The 17,763-nt window shown below is 31.4% G+C and overlaps 2 protein-coding genes across 2 annotated transcripts in view; both read left to right on the forward strand.

The window, feature by feature from the left end:
* LOC130444633 (RNA polymerase II-associated protein 1) overlaps positions 1-13,178 on the forward strand; it is a 28,849-nt gene extending 15,671 nt beyond the window's left edge. The window contains exons 12-16 of the mRNA XM_056779878.1: positions 2,471-2,648; positions 7,548-7,940; positions 10,431-10,797; positions 10,857-11,044; positions 12,998-13,178. Coding sequence (XP_056635856.1) covers positions 2,471-2,648; positions 7,548-7,940; positions 10,431-10,797; positions 10,857-11,044; positions 12,998-13,165 — 1,294 coding nt within the window. The 3' untranslated portion in view covers positions 13,166-13,178. The remainder of the gene's footprint in view (positions 1-2,470; positions 2,649-7,547; positions 7,941-10,430; positions 10,798-10,856; positions 11,045-12,997) is intronic.
* A 1,162-nt stretch (positions 13,179-14,340) lies between these two features.
* On the forward strand, positions 14,341-17,689 carry LOC130444457 (peripherin-2-like). Its single transcript, XM_056779580.1, has 6 exons — positions 14,341-14,609; positions 14,838-15,131; positions 15,221-15,467; positions 15,548-15,694; positions 15,779-16,193; positions 17,466-17,689. Exons 1-6 carry the CDS (start codon positions 14,341-14,343, stop codon positions 17,687-17,689), a joined length of 1,596 nt encoding a protein of 531 aa, XP_056635558.1.
* Positions 17,690-17,763: the final 74 nt, after the last annotated feature.

Raw genomic sequence — 17,763 nt, forward strand, 5'->3', positions numbered from 1 at the left:
AATTGATTCTCTCATCTGGTTCCATCGCACACTGGAATCAGTGGAAACGAATCTACAGATCGCAATGCCAAAGAAGCCGCAAAGAATCCTCTTGAAATCCCAATTCAACTTGCCAATGATCTGAAGACTAACTTCAAAAATCTCATTCAAGTATCTAAAGTTGTCACGTTCCTGTGTGCTAAACACACCCTCACTGACTGCAGAGAATACTCTACCGCATATCAGCACTTTAATATGAAAACCAACCTCAAGGAGAAACTTAACTGCCCGACATAAATGAAGAAAATCCTAGAGTTTGCTAAAGCCAGAGAAAATATTATATTGTGATGTAATAGATTTTGTAACAATCCTTTATTTAACTTATGTATCATATGATTGGTTTTGAATACAATGACCTGCACTGTCAGGGCACGTTAAACTGAAAAAATAATATGAAGGGTGTATCGATACGACTATTGATTTTTTAAGAGTAATCGCATTTTTTACTCAAAACTCATCAATTATCAATCTTAAAAAATTTAGCGATGAGTATTAGGAAAATAAATTTGTTGGAAATAAGTTCTCTTAGTAAATTAATGTAAAACAAACAAACAAACCGTTTCCTTGTAATCGTACCTTACACATTTTCTCAATTTTGCGGTTCGACTTTTGATTTTTTTAACTATGTACCAGAAATATCAATATTTTCACGATTCAAAATACTTGTTTAAAAGGAAATTTATTACTCTATAATTTCCACTTGTTTGTAAAATTCAAATATTAAGAATCAATTTTTTTGTTGGACCACTAAATTCAAAATCAAAAATAACAGAAAATTATCTTCATTTTTTGCAGAAATTTCTTCTAAGGAATGACTCGAGAATTTTTGGGAGCTACGCCAAAGGAGAATTATACTTTTAAAGGTCCGGGTGCAATGAGTCATACTCGTTGGGTGTCGAAGGCGATTTATTGCTTAAAAATATTTATTAAAAGTTATTCTCAATATTTGAGTCAAAAATTTTTCAAACAAGCGAAAAAAATCACGTGTAAAGTGAAAAAAACTCATCTCAACTTTTCATCAACACTCACACTTATACTAATCGATTCATATTTCAATTACTTAGTTATCCTCTTCAGAGACTGATGGTACCAATGGTGTGGAGGTAGTGAAAAAAGTTTTTAAAAGGGGATTTGTAACGAAACACTTTTATCTATCCACTTCTTCCGCTTCCTTGCTTTTTTTCTCCAGCTCTGGATGTTTTTCTGTCTAAGGTCTTGTTCACCTACTTTCCTCCTCCGTTTATTGGTCTACCTCTTTTCTTCTTGTCCTCTGGTATCTTCCATGCCACACGTTTCAAAAGTCTGTCTTCGTCCATTCGTTCTAAGTGACCTAGCTATTGTAACCTCGTCTTTGTAAACGCGCTGTGGGTGACTCATTGAAAAGTATGTAAATTATATGGTTTGATCTTCCCTCCCATCCTAACTCTGTCTCCTTTCCTGCAAAAGTTCTTCTTAGTATATTTCTCTCACAGGTTTCCGATTTCTGTTTAGTTTTAGGGTGGGTCTCAATACTATCTTATAAGTCTAACTTTCGTAGATTTCCTCTTCTTCTTGGCATTTATTATCTAGTATTACACCCAAATATATTCCGAATTCTATTAACGTCCCATCATGTTTATGTACTATGGAATTGTTTTTGTCCTGCTTTCACATTTATTCTTTATTTCCATAAATTTTATTTTGTCATTATTGAAGTATTGGTCTATCTCTTCTGTTTCTTGCTATCAACGTCACATCATCAGAATAAGCTAAGCATTGATGACTTCTCTTAAATATCATGCCCTTTCTGTTGATACCGGCTCTTATTATGCCTTCCAAAGCTAGATTAAATTGTACCGATGATAGGGGGTAGCCTTGTCTTTAACCTTATTGTGAAAGGTTTACTTTTCTTGTTATTAATTTTTACTGTTAGTTGTGTCTTCTAATCTCATCTTAATTAGTTTGTTGACACTATCATAAGCTCTTTTGAAATCAACAAAAAGGATTTGTGTTGGTATCTCATATTCATAACGGCCAGTAATCAACTGTTTTATCATAAAAATTTGGTCGGATGTTCCTCTGCCTTTTCTAAACGCTCCTTGGTATTCTCCTAATAATTTTCCTGCCTATATTTCCAATATTCTTTTCAAAATTGATGCGAATATTTTATGCGTATGTGACATATAGCAAAGCTATTCTTCAATAATTTTCACACAATATTTTGTCTCCCTTCTTGTATATGGTAATCTAATGGCTTTTCTCCATGTTTCTTTCATTTTTCGATTTTCCAACTCTGACAAAGTTTTATTTGTTCTTTTGTTACTTCATTATCTCCGGGATTTTTGTTGATTTTCAGCTTATTATCACTTCTTATCTGTTCGGTAAAGCCTTCGAAATATTCTTTCCATCTTCTTATGTATTATATTACATAATAAATATCACTTTTCTGTAGGAGTGGTTCGATGCTTTTAAACAATTATGAAACCCACAAATCGAGCAGCAATTTGAAAACTTTGGATGTAGCGGCTTGGCATACCATGGACCACGTTGTACCTTTAATACAAACCAACAGTTGCATACCTTTTCTCTATTCGATGTCTTTGTATGTAAATACTACGAATAATAAAAAGGTAAATATTATACTTTTAACTGCTAAAAGATATTATATTTAGTATTCACACTTTTTAAAATGCAATATTCTAATTTTAATTCAAGATTACATACTAAGAATATTCTTAATATATTAATTTATAAAAATATCAATTCAACTGAATTTAGTTGCTTGTGAATAAAAATTTGCAGGTTCTCGTTTAATGAAATGAAATCTTCTTTACTTCTTAAAGCGGTGCACAGAATGAACGCGAACATGACGCTGGTTCGCTCCTTAGAACATAAAGCAGTAAGGAAGGTTTCTTACGTCAAGATCAGTTAACCGAGATATTTATCCCAAATGGCTGCCTCAGAACTTATAAGTGGTAGGTGTTGCGACTAAGTGAAACAAATAGTGTACCGTTCTCACTCTCTTCCGAGCTCTTCTGTTAGTTCTGCGCATCTTTTGCGCGCATGAAGCATGTGCAGAATAGATAAAGGGTCTCGAACGAGAGAGAAAATGAATATTGTCAGCACCGTCACGTAGGGACGTTTTACCTTTACCAACTGTCCTTATAGGAGTATTTCTTATATAAATAAACCATAAATATAATACTTCTATATGGAAAGTTTCTATATGTGGAACCTTTTCCGACTAAGGAAGACAGAATAATAACGGTGTCTCTATACTCCGAGGCTCCAGCTCGGTTCTACGCATTCTCAAGCATGCGCACCCTGTACGACGTATCTGGAACGGGAGATAAAATAGTATATCGTCGGCACCTTAACAGTGGTACATTACTTTTCGTTTAAACTGTCCAAATAGAAGTATTACATATATGAAAAAAAAATAAAATAATTACTTTTCCACTTACTACATGTATCACAAAAATTACTCATAACCAGGGCCGGGCTTAAACTTAATGCTGCTCTTGGACACTGGAAAAAAATCCGCCCCGAAACTGGGATTATACTTCATTTTATATTTTATATATTTTAGTTTTTTAAAATTAAAACAACTAATTTATTGCAGAAACAGTTTTTTATGTTATATAATCTAAAAACATAAATAAATATAAATTTATAAATTTGGCCTAAGGGTATAATGACTTTTTGAATTGCGAATTGGTCAATTAAATCTTTGAAACCTAAACGTTGAAGTAAGTCGGATTTGAAGCATAGAATAGCCAAGCTATTGAGACTGTTAACAGTAATTGTACAGTGTGTGTCAAAAAAAGGTGTTCCCGTCTATAGGATATATAGAAAACTGAAAAATATTTGGGGTTTGCTCGGTAAAAAATTTTCGTATCAAGATAAAATTACACATTTTTTACGATTTTGCCTCAACTACGGGTAAGGAAATTTTATATGAATATGTTTTGGAAGCTGATACTTCCAATAAATTTGTTTTTATGCCTCATAGAGGACGCTAGTTCTATATTAGTTTATTAAGCAAAATTTACACCACAAAGGTACTCTTCATAAAACTTGATACTGTGCACCATTTTCGGAATATCTTGATTTGAAAATTATGAAGTAATAACCGATGCTGGTATGAAATAATGATAAATGTATTAATTAAAAAAAAATACAAGATGAGAATTTTAAAAAAGGCTAGTAACATAAAATAGAATACAATTAGAGGAGGTGTTCAAAATGTCCTCCGTTTTCACGAATACACAAGTATATCCTATTTCTAAAGAATCCATTTATCTTCTAAACAGTTAGGAGTCAGCTATGAGGTAATTAGATATAATGTGATAATCTATTAATTTGTTACCTAAAGTTGCTGCCCAAACATTAACTTTAAATGAGTGTTGGTAATGTGATACCCTTTTGACATGTGGATTCTCATCACACCAGTTGTGTACATTATTGGAGTTGAACATACCTTGTCGCTGTCGATTGAGGGCTGTCTTTTTTTTAATGTTTAACATAAATCCACTCTAACCGGTAGATCATCTGGCAAGAGCTTTTGGACTGTAACTGTAACGATAAGGATTATCTGTGGTGCTCTTCAAGTATCCTCGAAATACTGGAAGAATACTTATTTGTTTGTCTTGCCTTACGCTGTTGTTGAATTTTGATCAACTAAATTTAAAACCATATTTTTGAAATGAAAACCCTCAGTCCCAATTTTTTTAAATGTATCCATTTTATATATGGGATCTCATTTAAGCAACATCAAATTTTCAATTCACATAATGCTTACTGATTAATAATAATTATTATTATTATAACTTTATCAATACTTTATAACAGTATCCGTTATTACTTAATAATTTTCAAATCAAAATATTCCGGAAACGGTACACAGTATCGATTTTTATCAAGAGTAACTTTTTGGTGTAAAATTAAATAATGTTCAAGTTCACTTGAAATTTTCCTTAATAAATCTAATAATGAGAAAGTTATGTTTAATAATACTTGGTACGAGCCGTGTAACTAGCGCCCTCTTTGAGAGTCAGACATAAAAACAAATTCATTGGATGTATCAGCTTCCAAAACATATTCATATGAAATTTCAATACAATGTTGCCAGTAATAGCGGCAAAATCGTAAAAAATGGGTAATTTTTTTTCTTTAATACCCTTTATCCTGAATACAAATGTCGTTACGAAAATTTTGTACTGAGCAAACCTCAAATATTTTTCAGTTTTCTATCTATCCTAGAGACGGGATCATCTTTTTTTGAAACACTCTGTAGAACGTAAGAAGTTTTTAATGCTCTTCAAACATGAAAACGATCTATCTCCGCTACAGTTTGTTACAGCTAATGTTATAAATATTCTATAGGCGATTTCCACGTTTGTCCAATTTGCCAAATTCAGTGATAACTGATAACTTTTCCTGATTTTTTTGTACATATTTTGCACAATTCAGAATCCATATTGTCATATTAAATTTCCGAAATTTTTTCATATATTTCAAATTCATTTCGCGTATCAGCAACAACTTTGATCAAACCATGGTAATCGTTGATCACTTCAGCAATGATACAATCAAATTTTTGCAATCTTTGGCTAACAGCGTTAAAACTTGAGAGTAAAAAATACCAAACTATCTGAATAAATGCTGTCTCAATTTGCTCTAATTGAATTCGAATCCCTTTAGCTTCTTTTCTTTCAGTCGCATTTTGTCCGGTATGTTCTTTAAGAATAATCAAAGTCTCAATTATTTCGTTCTGGGGATTTGTAAATGAGTAGCGTCTGACGATTTTTATTTATCGGATAAGGTTATAACATATGTTTATAATTAGTATTGTTTCACGTAGAATAGAATTGAGTTGTTAGTTTCACGATAAAACCCATATTATAAGCGCTTGGAGTGGAATACATAACGTATCTGAAGCTTGGATAGGTCAAAACCGACATTTTCGTTGCGGAGCCGTATTTTCCGAACAGTGCATTTTGGTTAACTGCTGTGTGATAAAAAGGTAGGTCAAGGGTTTCTGAAAAATATATGCAAAATTTTCGCCAATTAAGGATGGGGTCATAATGGCGGCCGTTTGAAATGAGTGTACCACTTGAAGTGCTTACACAGCATATTCACAACGTAGACTTCTACATGACCAACTGGGCTCAAAAAACGTTTTTCGGAAAAATGAATATTGAATGATATCCCAATGTTTGAAAAAAATCGACATTGATTTTTTTGTTAGGTGAATCCATTTAGAGTTAGCCTTTCATTAAATTATATATTTAAATTTTTATTTGCACTGACATTATTGACTCTTAAATTGAATGAGTATTGTATAAACTCGCCTAATTTTTTAACATTTCTATTTTAACAAGTCCACGTCGATCGACCGTCCGTCACGCCACACGCCTTCGAATAAATGGCAGATCGGTGAGGATACTTCATAAAGATCTTCGATTTCACTTGTATAAAATAAAGGTTGTTCATTCTATTTACCTGGGTGATTATAAGCCGCGTCTCAGATTTTGTGAGGTTATGCTTTAGAGTTTTGAAGAAAATGATGACTAAATTAACAACTTGTGAATGAGTGATGAGGCACATTTTCACCTCTCCGGTTTTGTAAACAAACAAAATTTCAGGTACTGGGCGGAGGAGAACCCATGTTTGCTTCATGGAACACCTCTTTATTCTCAGAAAGTGACAATATGGTGTGCAATGTCGGCAAATGGAATCATCGGTCCGTATTTTTTTGAAAATGAGGCTGAAAATGCCTGAACTTCACTGGTTCAATGGAAACACGCTTTTTCAACAAGACAGTGCAACAAGCCACACAGCAATGAATGCGGTAAATGCTTTGTTCCCAAGGAGTGTCGTATCTTGAAACGGGGATAAAACTTGGACCCCTTGGTCTCCCGACCTTACTGTCTGCGATTTCTTTTTATGGGGTTATCTAAAAACGAAAGTGTTTAGAACTGATCCACTCAGGACAATCCCGGTCCTCAAACAACGAATTCGTGACGAGATTGCACCAATACCTGTTGATATGCTGCGAAGAGTTATGCAGAACGTTCAGACTAAACTTCATGAGTGCATAGGTGTCAACGGATGATATTTGGCAGATGTAGTTTTCAAAAAAATACTCTTTTATTCCCCATTAATTTATTAATACTTACAAAAGAAATATTTTTTATGGCTGCTTATGAAAATGAGAGTTTTACCTAAGAAAGTAGCTTATTTCACATATGTACTAAAAAATAAGAAAACATACATGTATTGAAATGTTAGCGATGTCATAAATGTAATGCAACATTACAAAACCCACTGCAATTTAGTAATTGTTGTAATGATAAATTTACATTTAACTTTTATAACGTCTCAGAAAAAAAATAAACCAAAATCATTAATAATTATTTAGTTCTTGTATATAGAAATAGTTTTATCAGGTATTCCAACCAAGAAACTAAAATTGCCCCTTAAGTTAATTAATATAATTTTATTTATACGTATAATTGTGATTTTAGGTGAAAACGACATTTTTAAATCATCCAAACATTCAAAATTACCTAATTTCATTACAAAAACTAGAAAAATATTACCTAACAAGTCATTGGTTCGCTAGACCAGAGGCAATGTTCTTAATGGATGTTTTGAAGTCTTCGGTGGTGATTAAAAACGAATTGGATACTTCTATTTTTTACGATTTGGCAGTAAAATGTTTGTGCGTTTTTAATTCCGAACAGAAGAATGATATTAGGTTCATTCTAGCGAACATCATATTTTGTTCGAAATTTTATCCTAGTGAAGTGCTTATGAAACATTTAGATATTAGTCTAAGAAATGTCAGTTTGGAGATTTCATTAAATAATCTAAATGAAATTTTAAAGGTGTACACCCAGATATTAGGATTGCAACAAGTAAGTATATATACACTACCGGTTAAAAGTTTTCGTCCATCCTATAGTTTGCGAGATATACAACAAAACAAAACAAATAAAACTGTAATTATTACATATTGAAATTTTTTATTCATCGATGTAACCCCGTTTTGTTGTTATTAATTCAGTGCACAATTTTGGCACTCTCTGTAACAATTTCGACAAATAATCGTCGTCTATTTGGTTCCATTCGTTTTTCAGGATATTCCGAAGATGTGAAGTAAAAGTAGGTGCTACTCTCTGATTTCCCTGTCTATTTTATCCCACAACTTAATCGGATTGAGGTCGGGTAACTGTGACGGCCAAATCTTTACTTTCAGTACATTTTTCCTCTCCAATTATTTCAAATTCTTTTTGGAATGCTTGGGATAGTCATCCTGGAAGATACATTTTCAGCCGATCAGGCGTTGGCCAGGACGTGCTTTATTTGCATTTCGTTTTTCCTTTAACCTTCGCACAAACTCTCTTCTCTTAGACCCAAAAACCTCAAACTTTGACTTATTACTCTATACAACTCTCTCCCACTATTCATGCGTCCCATTTTTATGTTCTTTAGCCCACTGCAACCTATGGATTTTATTTTGACGTCTTACAAGAGGTTTCTTTACTGCCCCTCTTTCAATAAAGCCAGATTTTTTCAATCTCGTTTTATCTATAGAAGTACTCAAAGGCGGATCCCTAGATTCATTGATCTAAGCTGTCATCTCTGGGCCCGTAGTGGCTCCTGGTGAATTCGGCGGAATTGGTACCGTTACTTTTGCCTAAACTATTAAGAATTGCGATTAATGCACGCAAGTATGAATTTTCGAGAACGAAAACAAACTTCTCAAAAAAATACCTTAATGCAAAAAGTATAAATCACAGCACGTTCTTGCTTCTTACTGCGCTAACTGGGACTAAACTACAATCATAAACACCAAAGAAATAATTCACAGTTAAAGAATAATACACAAATCAGCTGGTACTGGCAAGTTTTAACTTGTCGCTCTACGCTTTTATATAGTGAACAAATAACGGACACTATTATTTTTGTTTGTAAGACATCGTTTCGACCTTCGCTTGACAATATGAAAGAGAAATTTATTTTATTTTGAAATTTAAGGAATGGATTATGGGGTATGTTATTTATTTAATTCATTAAATGCAAAGTAATTAATTATATTATTTTTTATTTTAATTTTTTTTTCATTAGGAGGTTTACCCCCATTCTTAGGATTTTTACCCAAATGGATTGTAATCAACAATTTAGTTTTAAATCAAACATACACTTCAAGGTAATTTTAATTATTACAACCCAACCTTAATCACCATCTACTTTTATATATGATTGACATTTTCTTCATTATCAATTTTAATAGTAGAAAACTTGATTAAATCTACAAATTTTATTCATTTTATTTTTTTATTTCTAAATACATTCACTTTACTTAGCTTTCATCTTTGTACTGGGGTTTCAAATATCCTTTAAAGATTTAAGTTAAGTTAAACTTTCAACCTTCAAAGTTTACTATAGATTTTGTCTAAGTCTTGAAAATTATTTACCTTTAAATTTGCAATTTTATATCATACTTGAATATAAGACCTGCTAAAAGAATAATATTATTCGTAAATAAATTTACGGTTTATCGCTTGAACTCAATTATATTACCGAATAAATAAATAAAAAAATCTGGAATAATTTTATAAAGTTTATTACACTGTTTATATTGAAAAATATAATATTGATAAAGATTTTCTTCGAAAATCTGATGCATTGATTTATATCAATTTAACAGAGTCTGATATTATTTTGACTCTAGTAAGACTTTTGTACATAATCATAAAATGAATAAAAATTGCCCATTCTGTGTAATCGAATGGATCTGGTGGTTCAACTGTCTATTTTTATTCAGTCACTAAGTTTCCATTAGCTTTCTGTTGACAATGTTCGTCATTTTTCTCTCCTATATTTTTGGTTTCCACTTCTGTTATTTTGATTTCTATTTCAGTCATCTTATTTTCAATTCTGCAGTTTTGTCTTTTTCGATCTTGACATTGCGGGTTTTATAACCAAGAAAATCAGAGGGTCTGATTCTCTCGTTGTAGCAAAAGGAAAACCATCTACTTTTCTTTTCAGTCTTGCATAATACAGCTCCTCACTAAAAATTAACAATTTGGTTTTGAACTGTGATATAAATATTCAACATTGAACATTTGCAACTTGATATATAAAAAGTATCAATTTTTTCAATTTAATTCACAGGTTTCAAAGTTTAAACTTATTTTCTACTTCTCATTGCCAAACAGGTATGATAAAAATTAAAAGCTATTAATTAAACTGTTCTGAAGAAATACAATCAGTTGGCTACCAGTCAATGGATTATACTTTTCTCCTTGCAAGCTATTGGAGACGTTTATATACTTTCCATTTAACACTACTCTGTAATATTTAGATTTTAACGTATAATTTTAATGTTTATTGAATTTTAGGGTTCGCCAGATTTTTCTAGATCGTGTTGTTTGAACATAAGTGTGGGGAACGTTATCCCAATGGACTGGATCTACACACCAATACTGGTATTATACTCAAACCAACAACAGAATAAGAAGGAACAAGATGAACAAGAACAAGTTTTTGTTATAAGTAACTGTCTTCGTTGGATTTTAATCTATGAAACTTATTTTCCTTTTTTGGCATCAAGAATAAATCCTACCGACAAATTTTGTAGGCTTGCTTGTGTGTTTTTAGGTAGCGACAATTTATTTTTAATTCCAGAAATTCACGATTTATTGGAACTTTGTTTGAAGAATGTTCTCAAATACGAAAGAGAATTGAACTTTGATAAGGAAATACAAGGTACAAGTATACATTATTTTCTGGAACAAATTCAGATGCAAAATAGTATCAACTTTTAGGTTTAAGTAATTTTCAAGATTTCTACACCCAGTTATTAGAACAATATCAAGGAGTTAGTTATGGTGATGTTTTGTTTGGAAATATAATTGTTGTACCTTTAGCACAAAAACATAATCTGCAATTTAGGAAAACACTTTGGTCGGAATATATGGGTGTTGTTCAGGTGTTTAACATGACTCCAGAACAAGTATGTAGCAATGTGTTAAATATTTACGATATAAGTGTCGTAAAGATTAATATTACTAAATGAGATGGGAACTTTAATAACCCATTGAATATCGTAATATGAATTTAAGATACGAATATAGTACATTATTTTACCTACTACCAATTATGTTAATTATTTACTCAAAATTAGTCAATATTCCTGAAATTAATGATATTAGAATCATGTAACAAGCAAGCGTTGCGCTCATTGTTGATTTATTTTGCGAACTGTCAATTTTGAAGCGTTCACTTCAGTTTGCTGAATAAACATCACTAATTGTACAGGTGTTGTGTTTAATTATTATAATAAATGAAGTTTAATTTTTTATTCATGAGTTCATTCCACTAGTGCGGTAAAGTATCTCATTACGAAACTTATATTAGTATCGTAAAGTAAATTTTCTGAATGGCTTCAATAACAAATCTAAAATCAATTAACTTAACTCAGGAGTGGCAAAATACTTCTAAGCGTGGGCCATGATGAAATTTTCAAAATGTCTACCGGGGCGGAGACCGTATGCTATGGACAAACAAAAATGTTTTGGCTGTTTTTTTACTACCCAAGAAATTTTTTTGAGAAAAACGCTAGAAGTGTCATAGATAATAGTAATTATAAATTGTCTTGCTTACTTACATGCGATATCTTTATATCAATTACAGAAAGAGAAAATTCGCGATCATAATGCTTCTGTCTCTACTTCAATCAATCGGTTAAAATTACAAATTCGTTGATATCTTTAGAATCCATTTGCGAAAATACTGATTTTAGTATGCATAATATTTTTGACAATCAGAGTTTTCTTTGATTACATTGTATAAAATAGACTTAAACTTTTACTTTTTATCCATATAATACAAAAGTTGCTACTTGTTTTGAGATATGGCAACACTGTGAATATGTCAAATCTGACATTGCCAAGATAAAGTTTGACATTTTTAATGGTGAACGTACTTAGAATGTGTTGTCATACGAGTGCTATTTAAGTTGTTTACAGATACTTGAAACATCTGTCTTGGTCAAAAAATGGAATTATATCACGAACATTTCTATGACTTTCTACATAAATTAAACCAACAGCAGTGTACCGATTATCTCGCTTCGACTTTTAGTCATGAAGCATCATCTGGAGCCACCGTCTTTCGCTGGTTTTTCGAATTCAATCGTGGTCGCACTTCGTTACAGGATGAATTTCGTGAAGGTCATCCAAAATCGGCTGTTGTGCCAGACAACATCGATGCTGTGCGTAAACTGATATTGCAAGGTCGTTATGTGACATATGAGATTGAGGCATAATTGGGCATTATAGGCCTCTCACTTACATTCGATATTGCATTGATGCAAAGAAATGCTGAAAAAATTCAATACAATTGTATTGTCGTTCAAGATGAGTAAAATCCAACAAAATTCGTTCGCGAACGAAGCACCTAAATGCAAATGGTCGTCTATTTTCTCGGAATAACTGAACATGTCTCCACCGCTACATTAGAGCTCAAAACCAATGGCAGAAGAGAAATCATTGGCACCCAATGAATTCTTCTTATTCTCGCAGATCGAAAATAAATTGTGAGGTCAATGTTTTTCTACACCAGAAGAAGCGGTTGATACGTTCCAATCACATATTCTGGAGATACCTCAATAGGAATGGACGAAATGCATCTACAATTGGTTCAAATCATGCAAAAGTGTATTGATCTTAATAGAGAAAATTTTGAAAAATAATAGCCCTATCCAATTATAAATATTTGTTTTTATTTGTCTATATTAAAACTTGAGTAGCAACGCTCGTAGTGACAGAACTCGACATTCTCACATTTTTGCGTGTGTAAATCTGGTTAACTTTAGATGTATAAGTGCCAAATATCTTTCGATTTTGAATTGACAGCCAGATAGGTAGTACTTGGAATGTTACTAATTTTTTTATTTAATTTCTAGTATAATGGTAATATTGATTTACTCTTGGAACCTCAAGAGGATGACATGTCTCTATTAAAGTGCTACAGAAGAGCTATAGTTAGTAACATGGTTAGAAAACATACTATACTGTTCAAAATTGCAAATCATCATGTAGAAAGTTTTATTAAAAGAAAAAGAACGGAATAGAATATATTTGAAATATATTGGTGTTTTTATTTTTACCTGTCATAACATATCTGATTTCAATAATGACTATACAATATCAATAATTGCTGTGTTCCATCATAAAGAAAATGTATTGTGTATTCATTACATTGAATTGAAAAGGAGAAATAATATCAAGAATATCACTGAAAAAAGTATTATTATTAAAAGCAGCGATAGCTTTTACTTCTTTTACATACATACATATCGATCAATAAGCTTCCTATCTGATATATAGAGATGACTCAAAATCAAATTTCCATATTTTTCCATTGAAGTACGATGTTTAAAGTTTTTTACAACGGTAAATAAAAAGACTTGCGTGAATCTATAAAACGCTGCTTTTAACCAGGAAAAATACCGTTTGAACATATTCTTGACGTGAACGTATACCGCATTCTCAAAATCTGGTCCTAAGGACTACTGGCAGTTTCCATATTAATGAAAAAAGTTTCAAGGGGAGAAAAATCTGCCTAATGTGAGGACAAAGAAATTGGAAAAGTGCTGTACTGTATCACCCTCGAATGCAATGTAATTTGGCTTTAAAAAACTTCTCTTAACTAGGCCCTAGACTTATTGAACGTTGCTATGCCTATTATATTGAGTAAAAGGGAAGAACATCCACGTTGAAACATAACTGTAATTTGAGGACAACGAAAATGGAAAAGCGCTGGATTGTATAACCGTCGAATGCAAAGTAATTTGGCTTTAAAAACATTTATAATTAGGCCGTGGACTTATTGAACGTTACTATGGTTATTATATTAACTACAAAGGAAGAAAATCCATGTTTAAACATAAGCCTAATTTGAGGACAAAGAAATCGGAAAAGTGTTGGTCTGTATCACCCTCGAATACAAAGTAATTTGTCTTAAAAAAGCTTCACATTTGTTATCTAGGCCGTGGCCTTATTGAATGTTGCTATAGCTATTATATTAAGTACAAGGAAGTCGTTGAGGAAGATGCCTCGTTAACTTCTTTTATTTATTATTAAAAATAGTAAAATTTGACGCTGAATGTCCAATCAGTTATTTCATCTGACATTATTTCATCATTAAATATTAGTTGGTGAAACACTCCTAATATATTTCCAAATGTTTATTTTGACAATGTCAAAAATATTTTTACAGAAATTCTACAAATAAAACCATTGCAAAATGGCTGTGGGTATGTTTATATTATCCCAAAAGCAACGACAAAAGTTATCAATTATTTTTATAATTTTAAATATTTTTCAAATTATTATGGGATGTGGTATGACTGGATCGTCTCTTTATATAATTATTGCAGTTGCTCCAATACTACACCAAGAAAAATCGGAAATTAATTTCGTATTTGCAGTAACAGGACTTTATGGTACCCATGTAATGTTTCACTGGATAGTTGGAATTAATATTAGTCAAAGGTGTCTTAATAGTGCTGGGAGGTTAGTGTTTTTAAATAATAATTTGATAATATAGTTGTTATACAATAATATTTTATACATTTTTAAAATATATGAGAAATTTTCTAATGAATAATTATTTGAGATTTAAAAAATAACTTAACATATAAATTTTTTTTAATCAAATGTTGAATTTTTATTCCACATAAACTGGATATCATAGTAAAAACTATCACTAGAATACCTAATATAATTATTCTAATTTTTCAGGAAAACTACAAGTAGCCTTTTTCTTTTATGGTCATGTTTAGGTACAGGCACTATACTTCAATTATTAATTTTGTCGCACTTTGCCAGAAAAATGAACAAGTACATTTCAAGATCTATCAAACAATCCATAATAACTGGAATGAACCAATATCTTCAGGATCTTTCATGGAAAGAAGTTATAGATAAACTGCAATACAGTCACGAATGCTGTGGATTAATATCTTTTCAAGATTGGCACGAAGAAAAATGGTTGACGAAATATCACATCGATACTAAATCAACTGTGATTAAACAGTGAGTTATCTTATAATTTTAGATTCATATTTTCTTGTTGTATATTTAGAAGATATCAGAAAAAAATCTGATGTATATATTTTTTTCAGATTAAGAACAAATGATGAAGTTTTAACACTACCTGTTGTACCCTGGAGCTGTTGTAAAGTTGATTTCCCCATGCAATGTCTACACGATCCAATTCAGCAGACAGAGTTCACACATTTATGGGTTGCTGAACCAACTTTTGTTACTGATTCCATTAACACAAAGGGATGTTTGAATATATTGAGAAAACCAATTACTTGGACTATTAATGCCTTTGTCACTGTTGTTTCATTTTTAACTATCATTCATGTGAGTAGAAATATTTTACAGGACTTAAAACATTAAATTTTCTACTATATTAGGTAACCTGAAAGTAAGAATCTGTTTAGGTATTAATTTTCATAGTATCCAGACTTTTGTACACATCATCAAGAAATTCTATTTTACTTGGTGATCCAGAAGAACCAGCACCTGGTTGGATATTCGGCAGAGGTGATTGTGGATATACAGGAGGTAAAACAGTTTTGGAGATAATGGTAAGTGTGGTAAATACTAGGTTTTCTTCTTTAATCTTTTTTTTTCTACAAGTTTTTGTTTAATTATCAAATCCAATGTTTTAGGAAAATTATAGGATAAATTTGAGAAAACATACTAAAAACGATACTGAAGAGACAGACACATCAAATAAAAAATCATCTTTTAAGATACGTTTTTTAAAGAAAAAAGTAAAAAGTAAAACATTAGACGAATCTGTAAAAACTGATATAACTACCACAAATGATGCAGATACTATTTTAAACATTTCTGACTCTGAAGATAAAACAAAAGGAAAAGACATTTTGAAAATTAATAAGGACCCAAAAGTCATTGAAAACTCTACCAAAACTTCTAAGAAAGAAGAAAATGCTCGCAAAGTTCTCCCAAGAAAAAATGCTGAAAGCAAAAGCGTTAGTAATAAAATATTAGAAGCAGACGCTAAGAAGAAACCAAATATTTCAAATGAAAAAACTAAAATGAAAACTTTGATTAAAAACAGTAAGCCAGACAGCAATAGTAAAAGTGCTCGTTCCATGGAAGAAAAATTGAAAGAATTACAACAATGATGATTATTTTATAATGTAGGCATTAAAAAATATACTGTTGTCTTGTATTGCCATTTATTTCAACTTAGTTTAATCATAATTATTCGATTTATTTTCATAAATAATGTACCAATGTTTGGAAAAGAAAAATGGTGTGTTATGGTAACTGCTTAGTTGGACATTAACGATGCAAAATATGTTGAACTTCCTACTTTCACGATAAATAAAAGAAATTATTTTAAAAGAAAAATGGTATGTTATAATATATAAATATAAATTCTTTTTTAAAGGTCAATATTAAAATATATTATATTAAAATACTTTCCAAGATCACTAATCAAGCATGAGCATATCATAATCAAATACACTCCCCAACATTTTTTTTTAATTTCCAATCTATAATAATTAGTATAATAGGCAAATTGTGTGTGACAATACAATTCAGTTGACATGAACAGGAATCCAGTGATTACTATCTCTTATAGCTATAAATAATATCTAGATTGATTAATTCTATTGGAATACACTACCATTCGTTAAAACCTATTAATTAGTTCGCATCGATCATGTCGTTTAAGTTTACGCTGATCTGTTGGTTCCACCATCAAGTTAGATGTCAACCTATTTGAATGATATTTTAATTATATTTATAGCTTATGGATAAGTTTTTTATTTCCTTTTTGACCGATTTCTCTTGAAGATCGCGAATATTGACAAAATTTGGTACAAACTATGAAGCAATTACAATTCTTAGCACTTTCTATTTGAATTACTCCAGAATTTCAATAATTGAATTGGCTGTTGATCCCTTCAGTGAGAAACCGTACGTCCAAATAGATTTGAGGATTGCTTTCTAGATCAGTACTTTATTTTTCAATTTCTTATACCTTTTATATGTTTGTGTTTCTAAATCATCTTGATTTTAGATCTCTCTGTTTTAAAATTAGTTTTTTATATAATTTTTGAAAGATAGATAAAAATTTTTAATAATTGAGATTTTCTACCTAACAGCCATTATAAATCTCTTAGTTTCGAACCCAATTGTTTGCGGTTGATAAATATGTTAGGTGCGTGTCTACATATTTGACATCGTTTCGTTGAGATAGTTTGATTATTTAGAGTGACTTCTGGACATTTGCCTTTATGGTCGGTGAATATTACCTAAACATACTTTAATTCGCCGTCATTTTAACCAGTTTGCTACCTTATTGAGTTGAAGTTGTAGTATATTTGATGCTAGAACAGAATCTTTGTGTGATGTTGATTTGGCAGTCTCGTTTACTAATACGTCATTGCTATTTGGTCATGAAGAGGAGACAAAGTAGTGATCCCAGAATATTGCCTTGTGGAACTCCGGAGTTTATTTTCATGGCTGGTGTTTGCTCATCAAGGTATGAGTCAAAAAGTAGCGACTTTCGAGGTAGGAGTGAAGGATTTGGTAATAGTTAATAGGTAAGGGAGGTCTCGGTGATGTCTAGGAACGATGTAGCAGAATATCTTCTAATTTCTAAATTTTCATCTAT

The sequence above is a fragment of the Diorhabda sublineata genome, chromosome 5, assembly GCF_026230105.1.
Source record: "Diorhabda sublineata isolate icDioSubl1.1 chromosome 5, icDioSubl1.1, whole genome shotgun sequence".
Lineage (NCBI taxonomy): Eukaryota > Metazoa > Arthropoda > Insecta > Coleoptera > Chrysomelidae > Diorhabda > Diorhabda sublineata.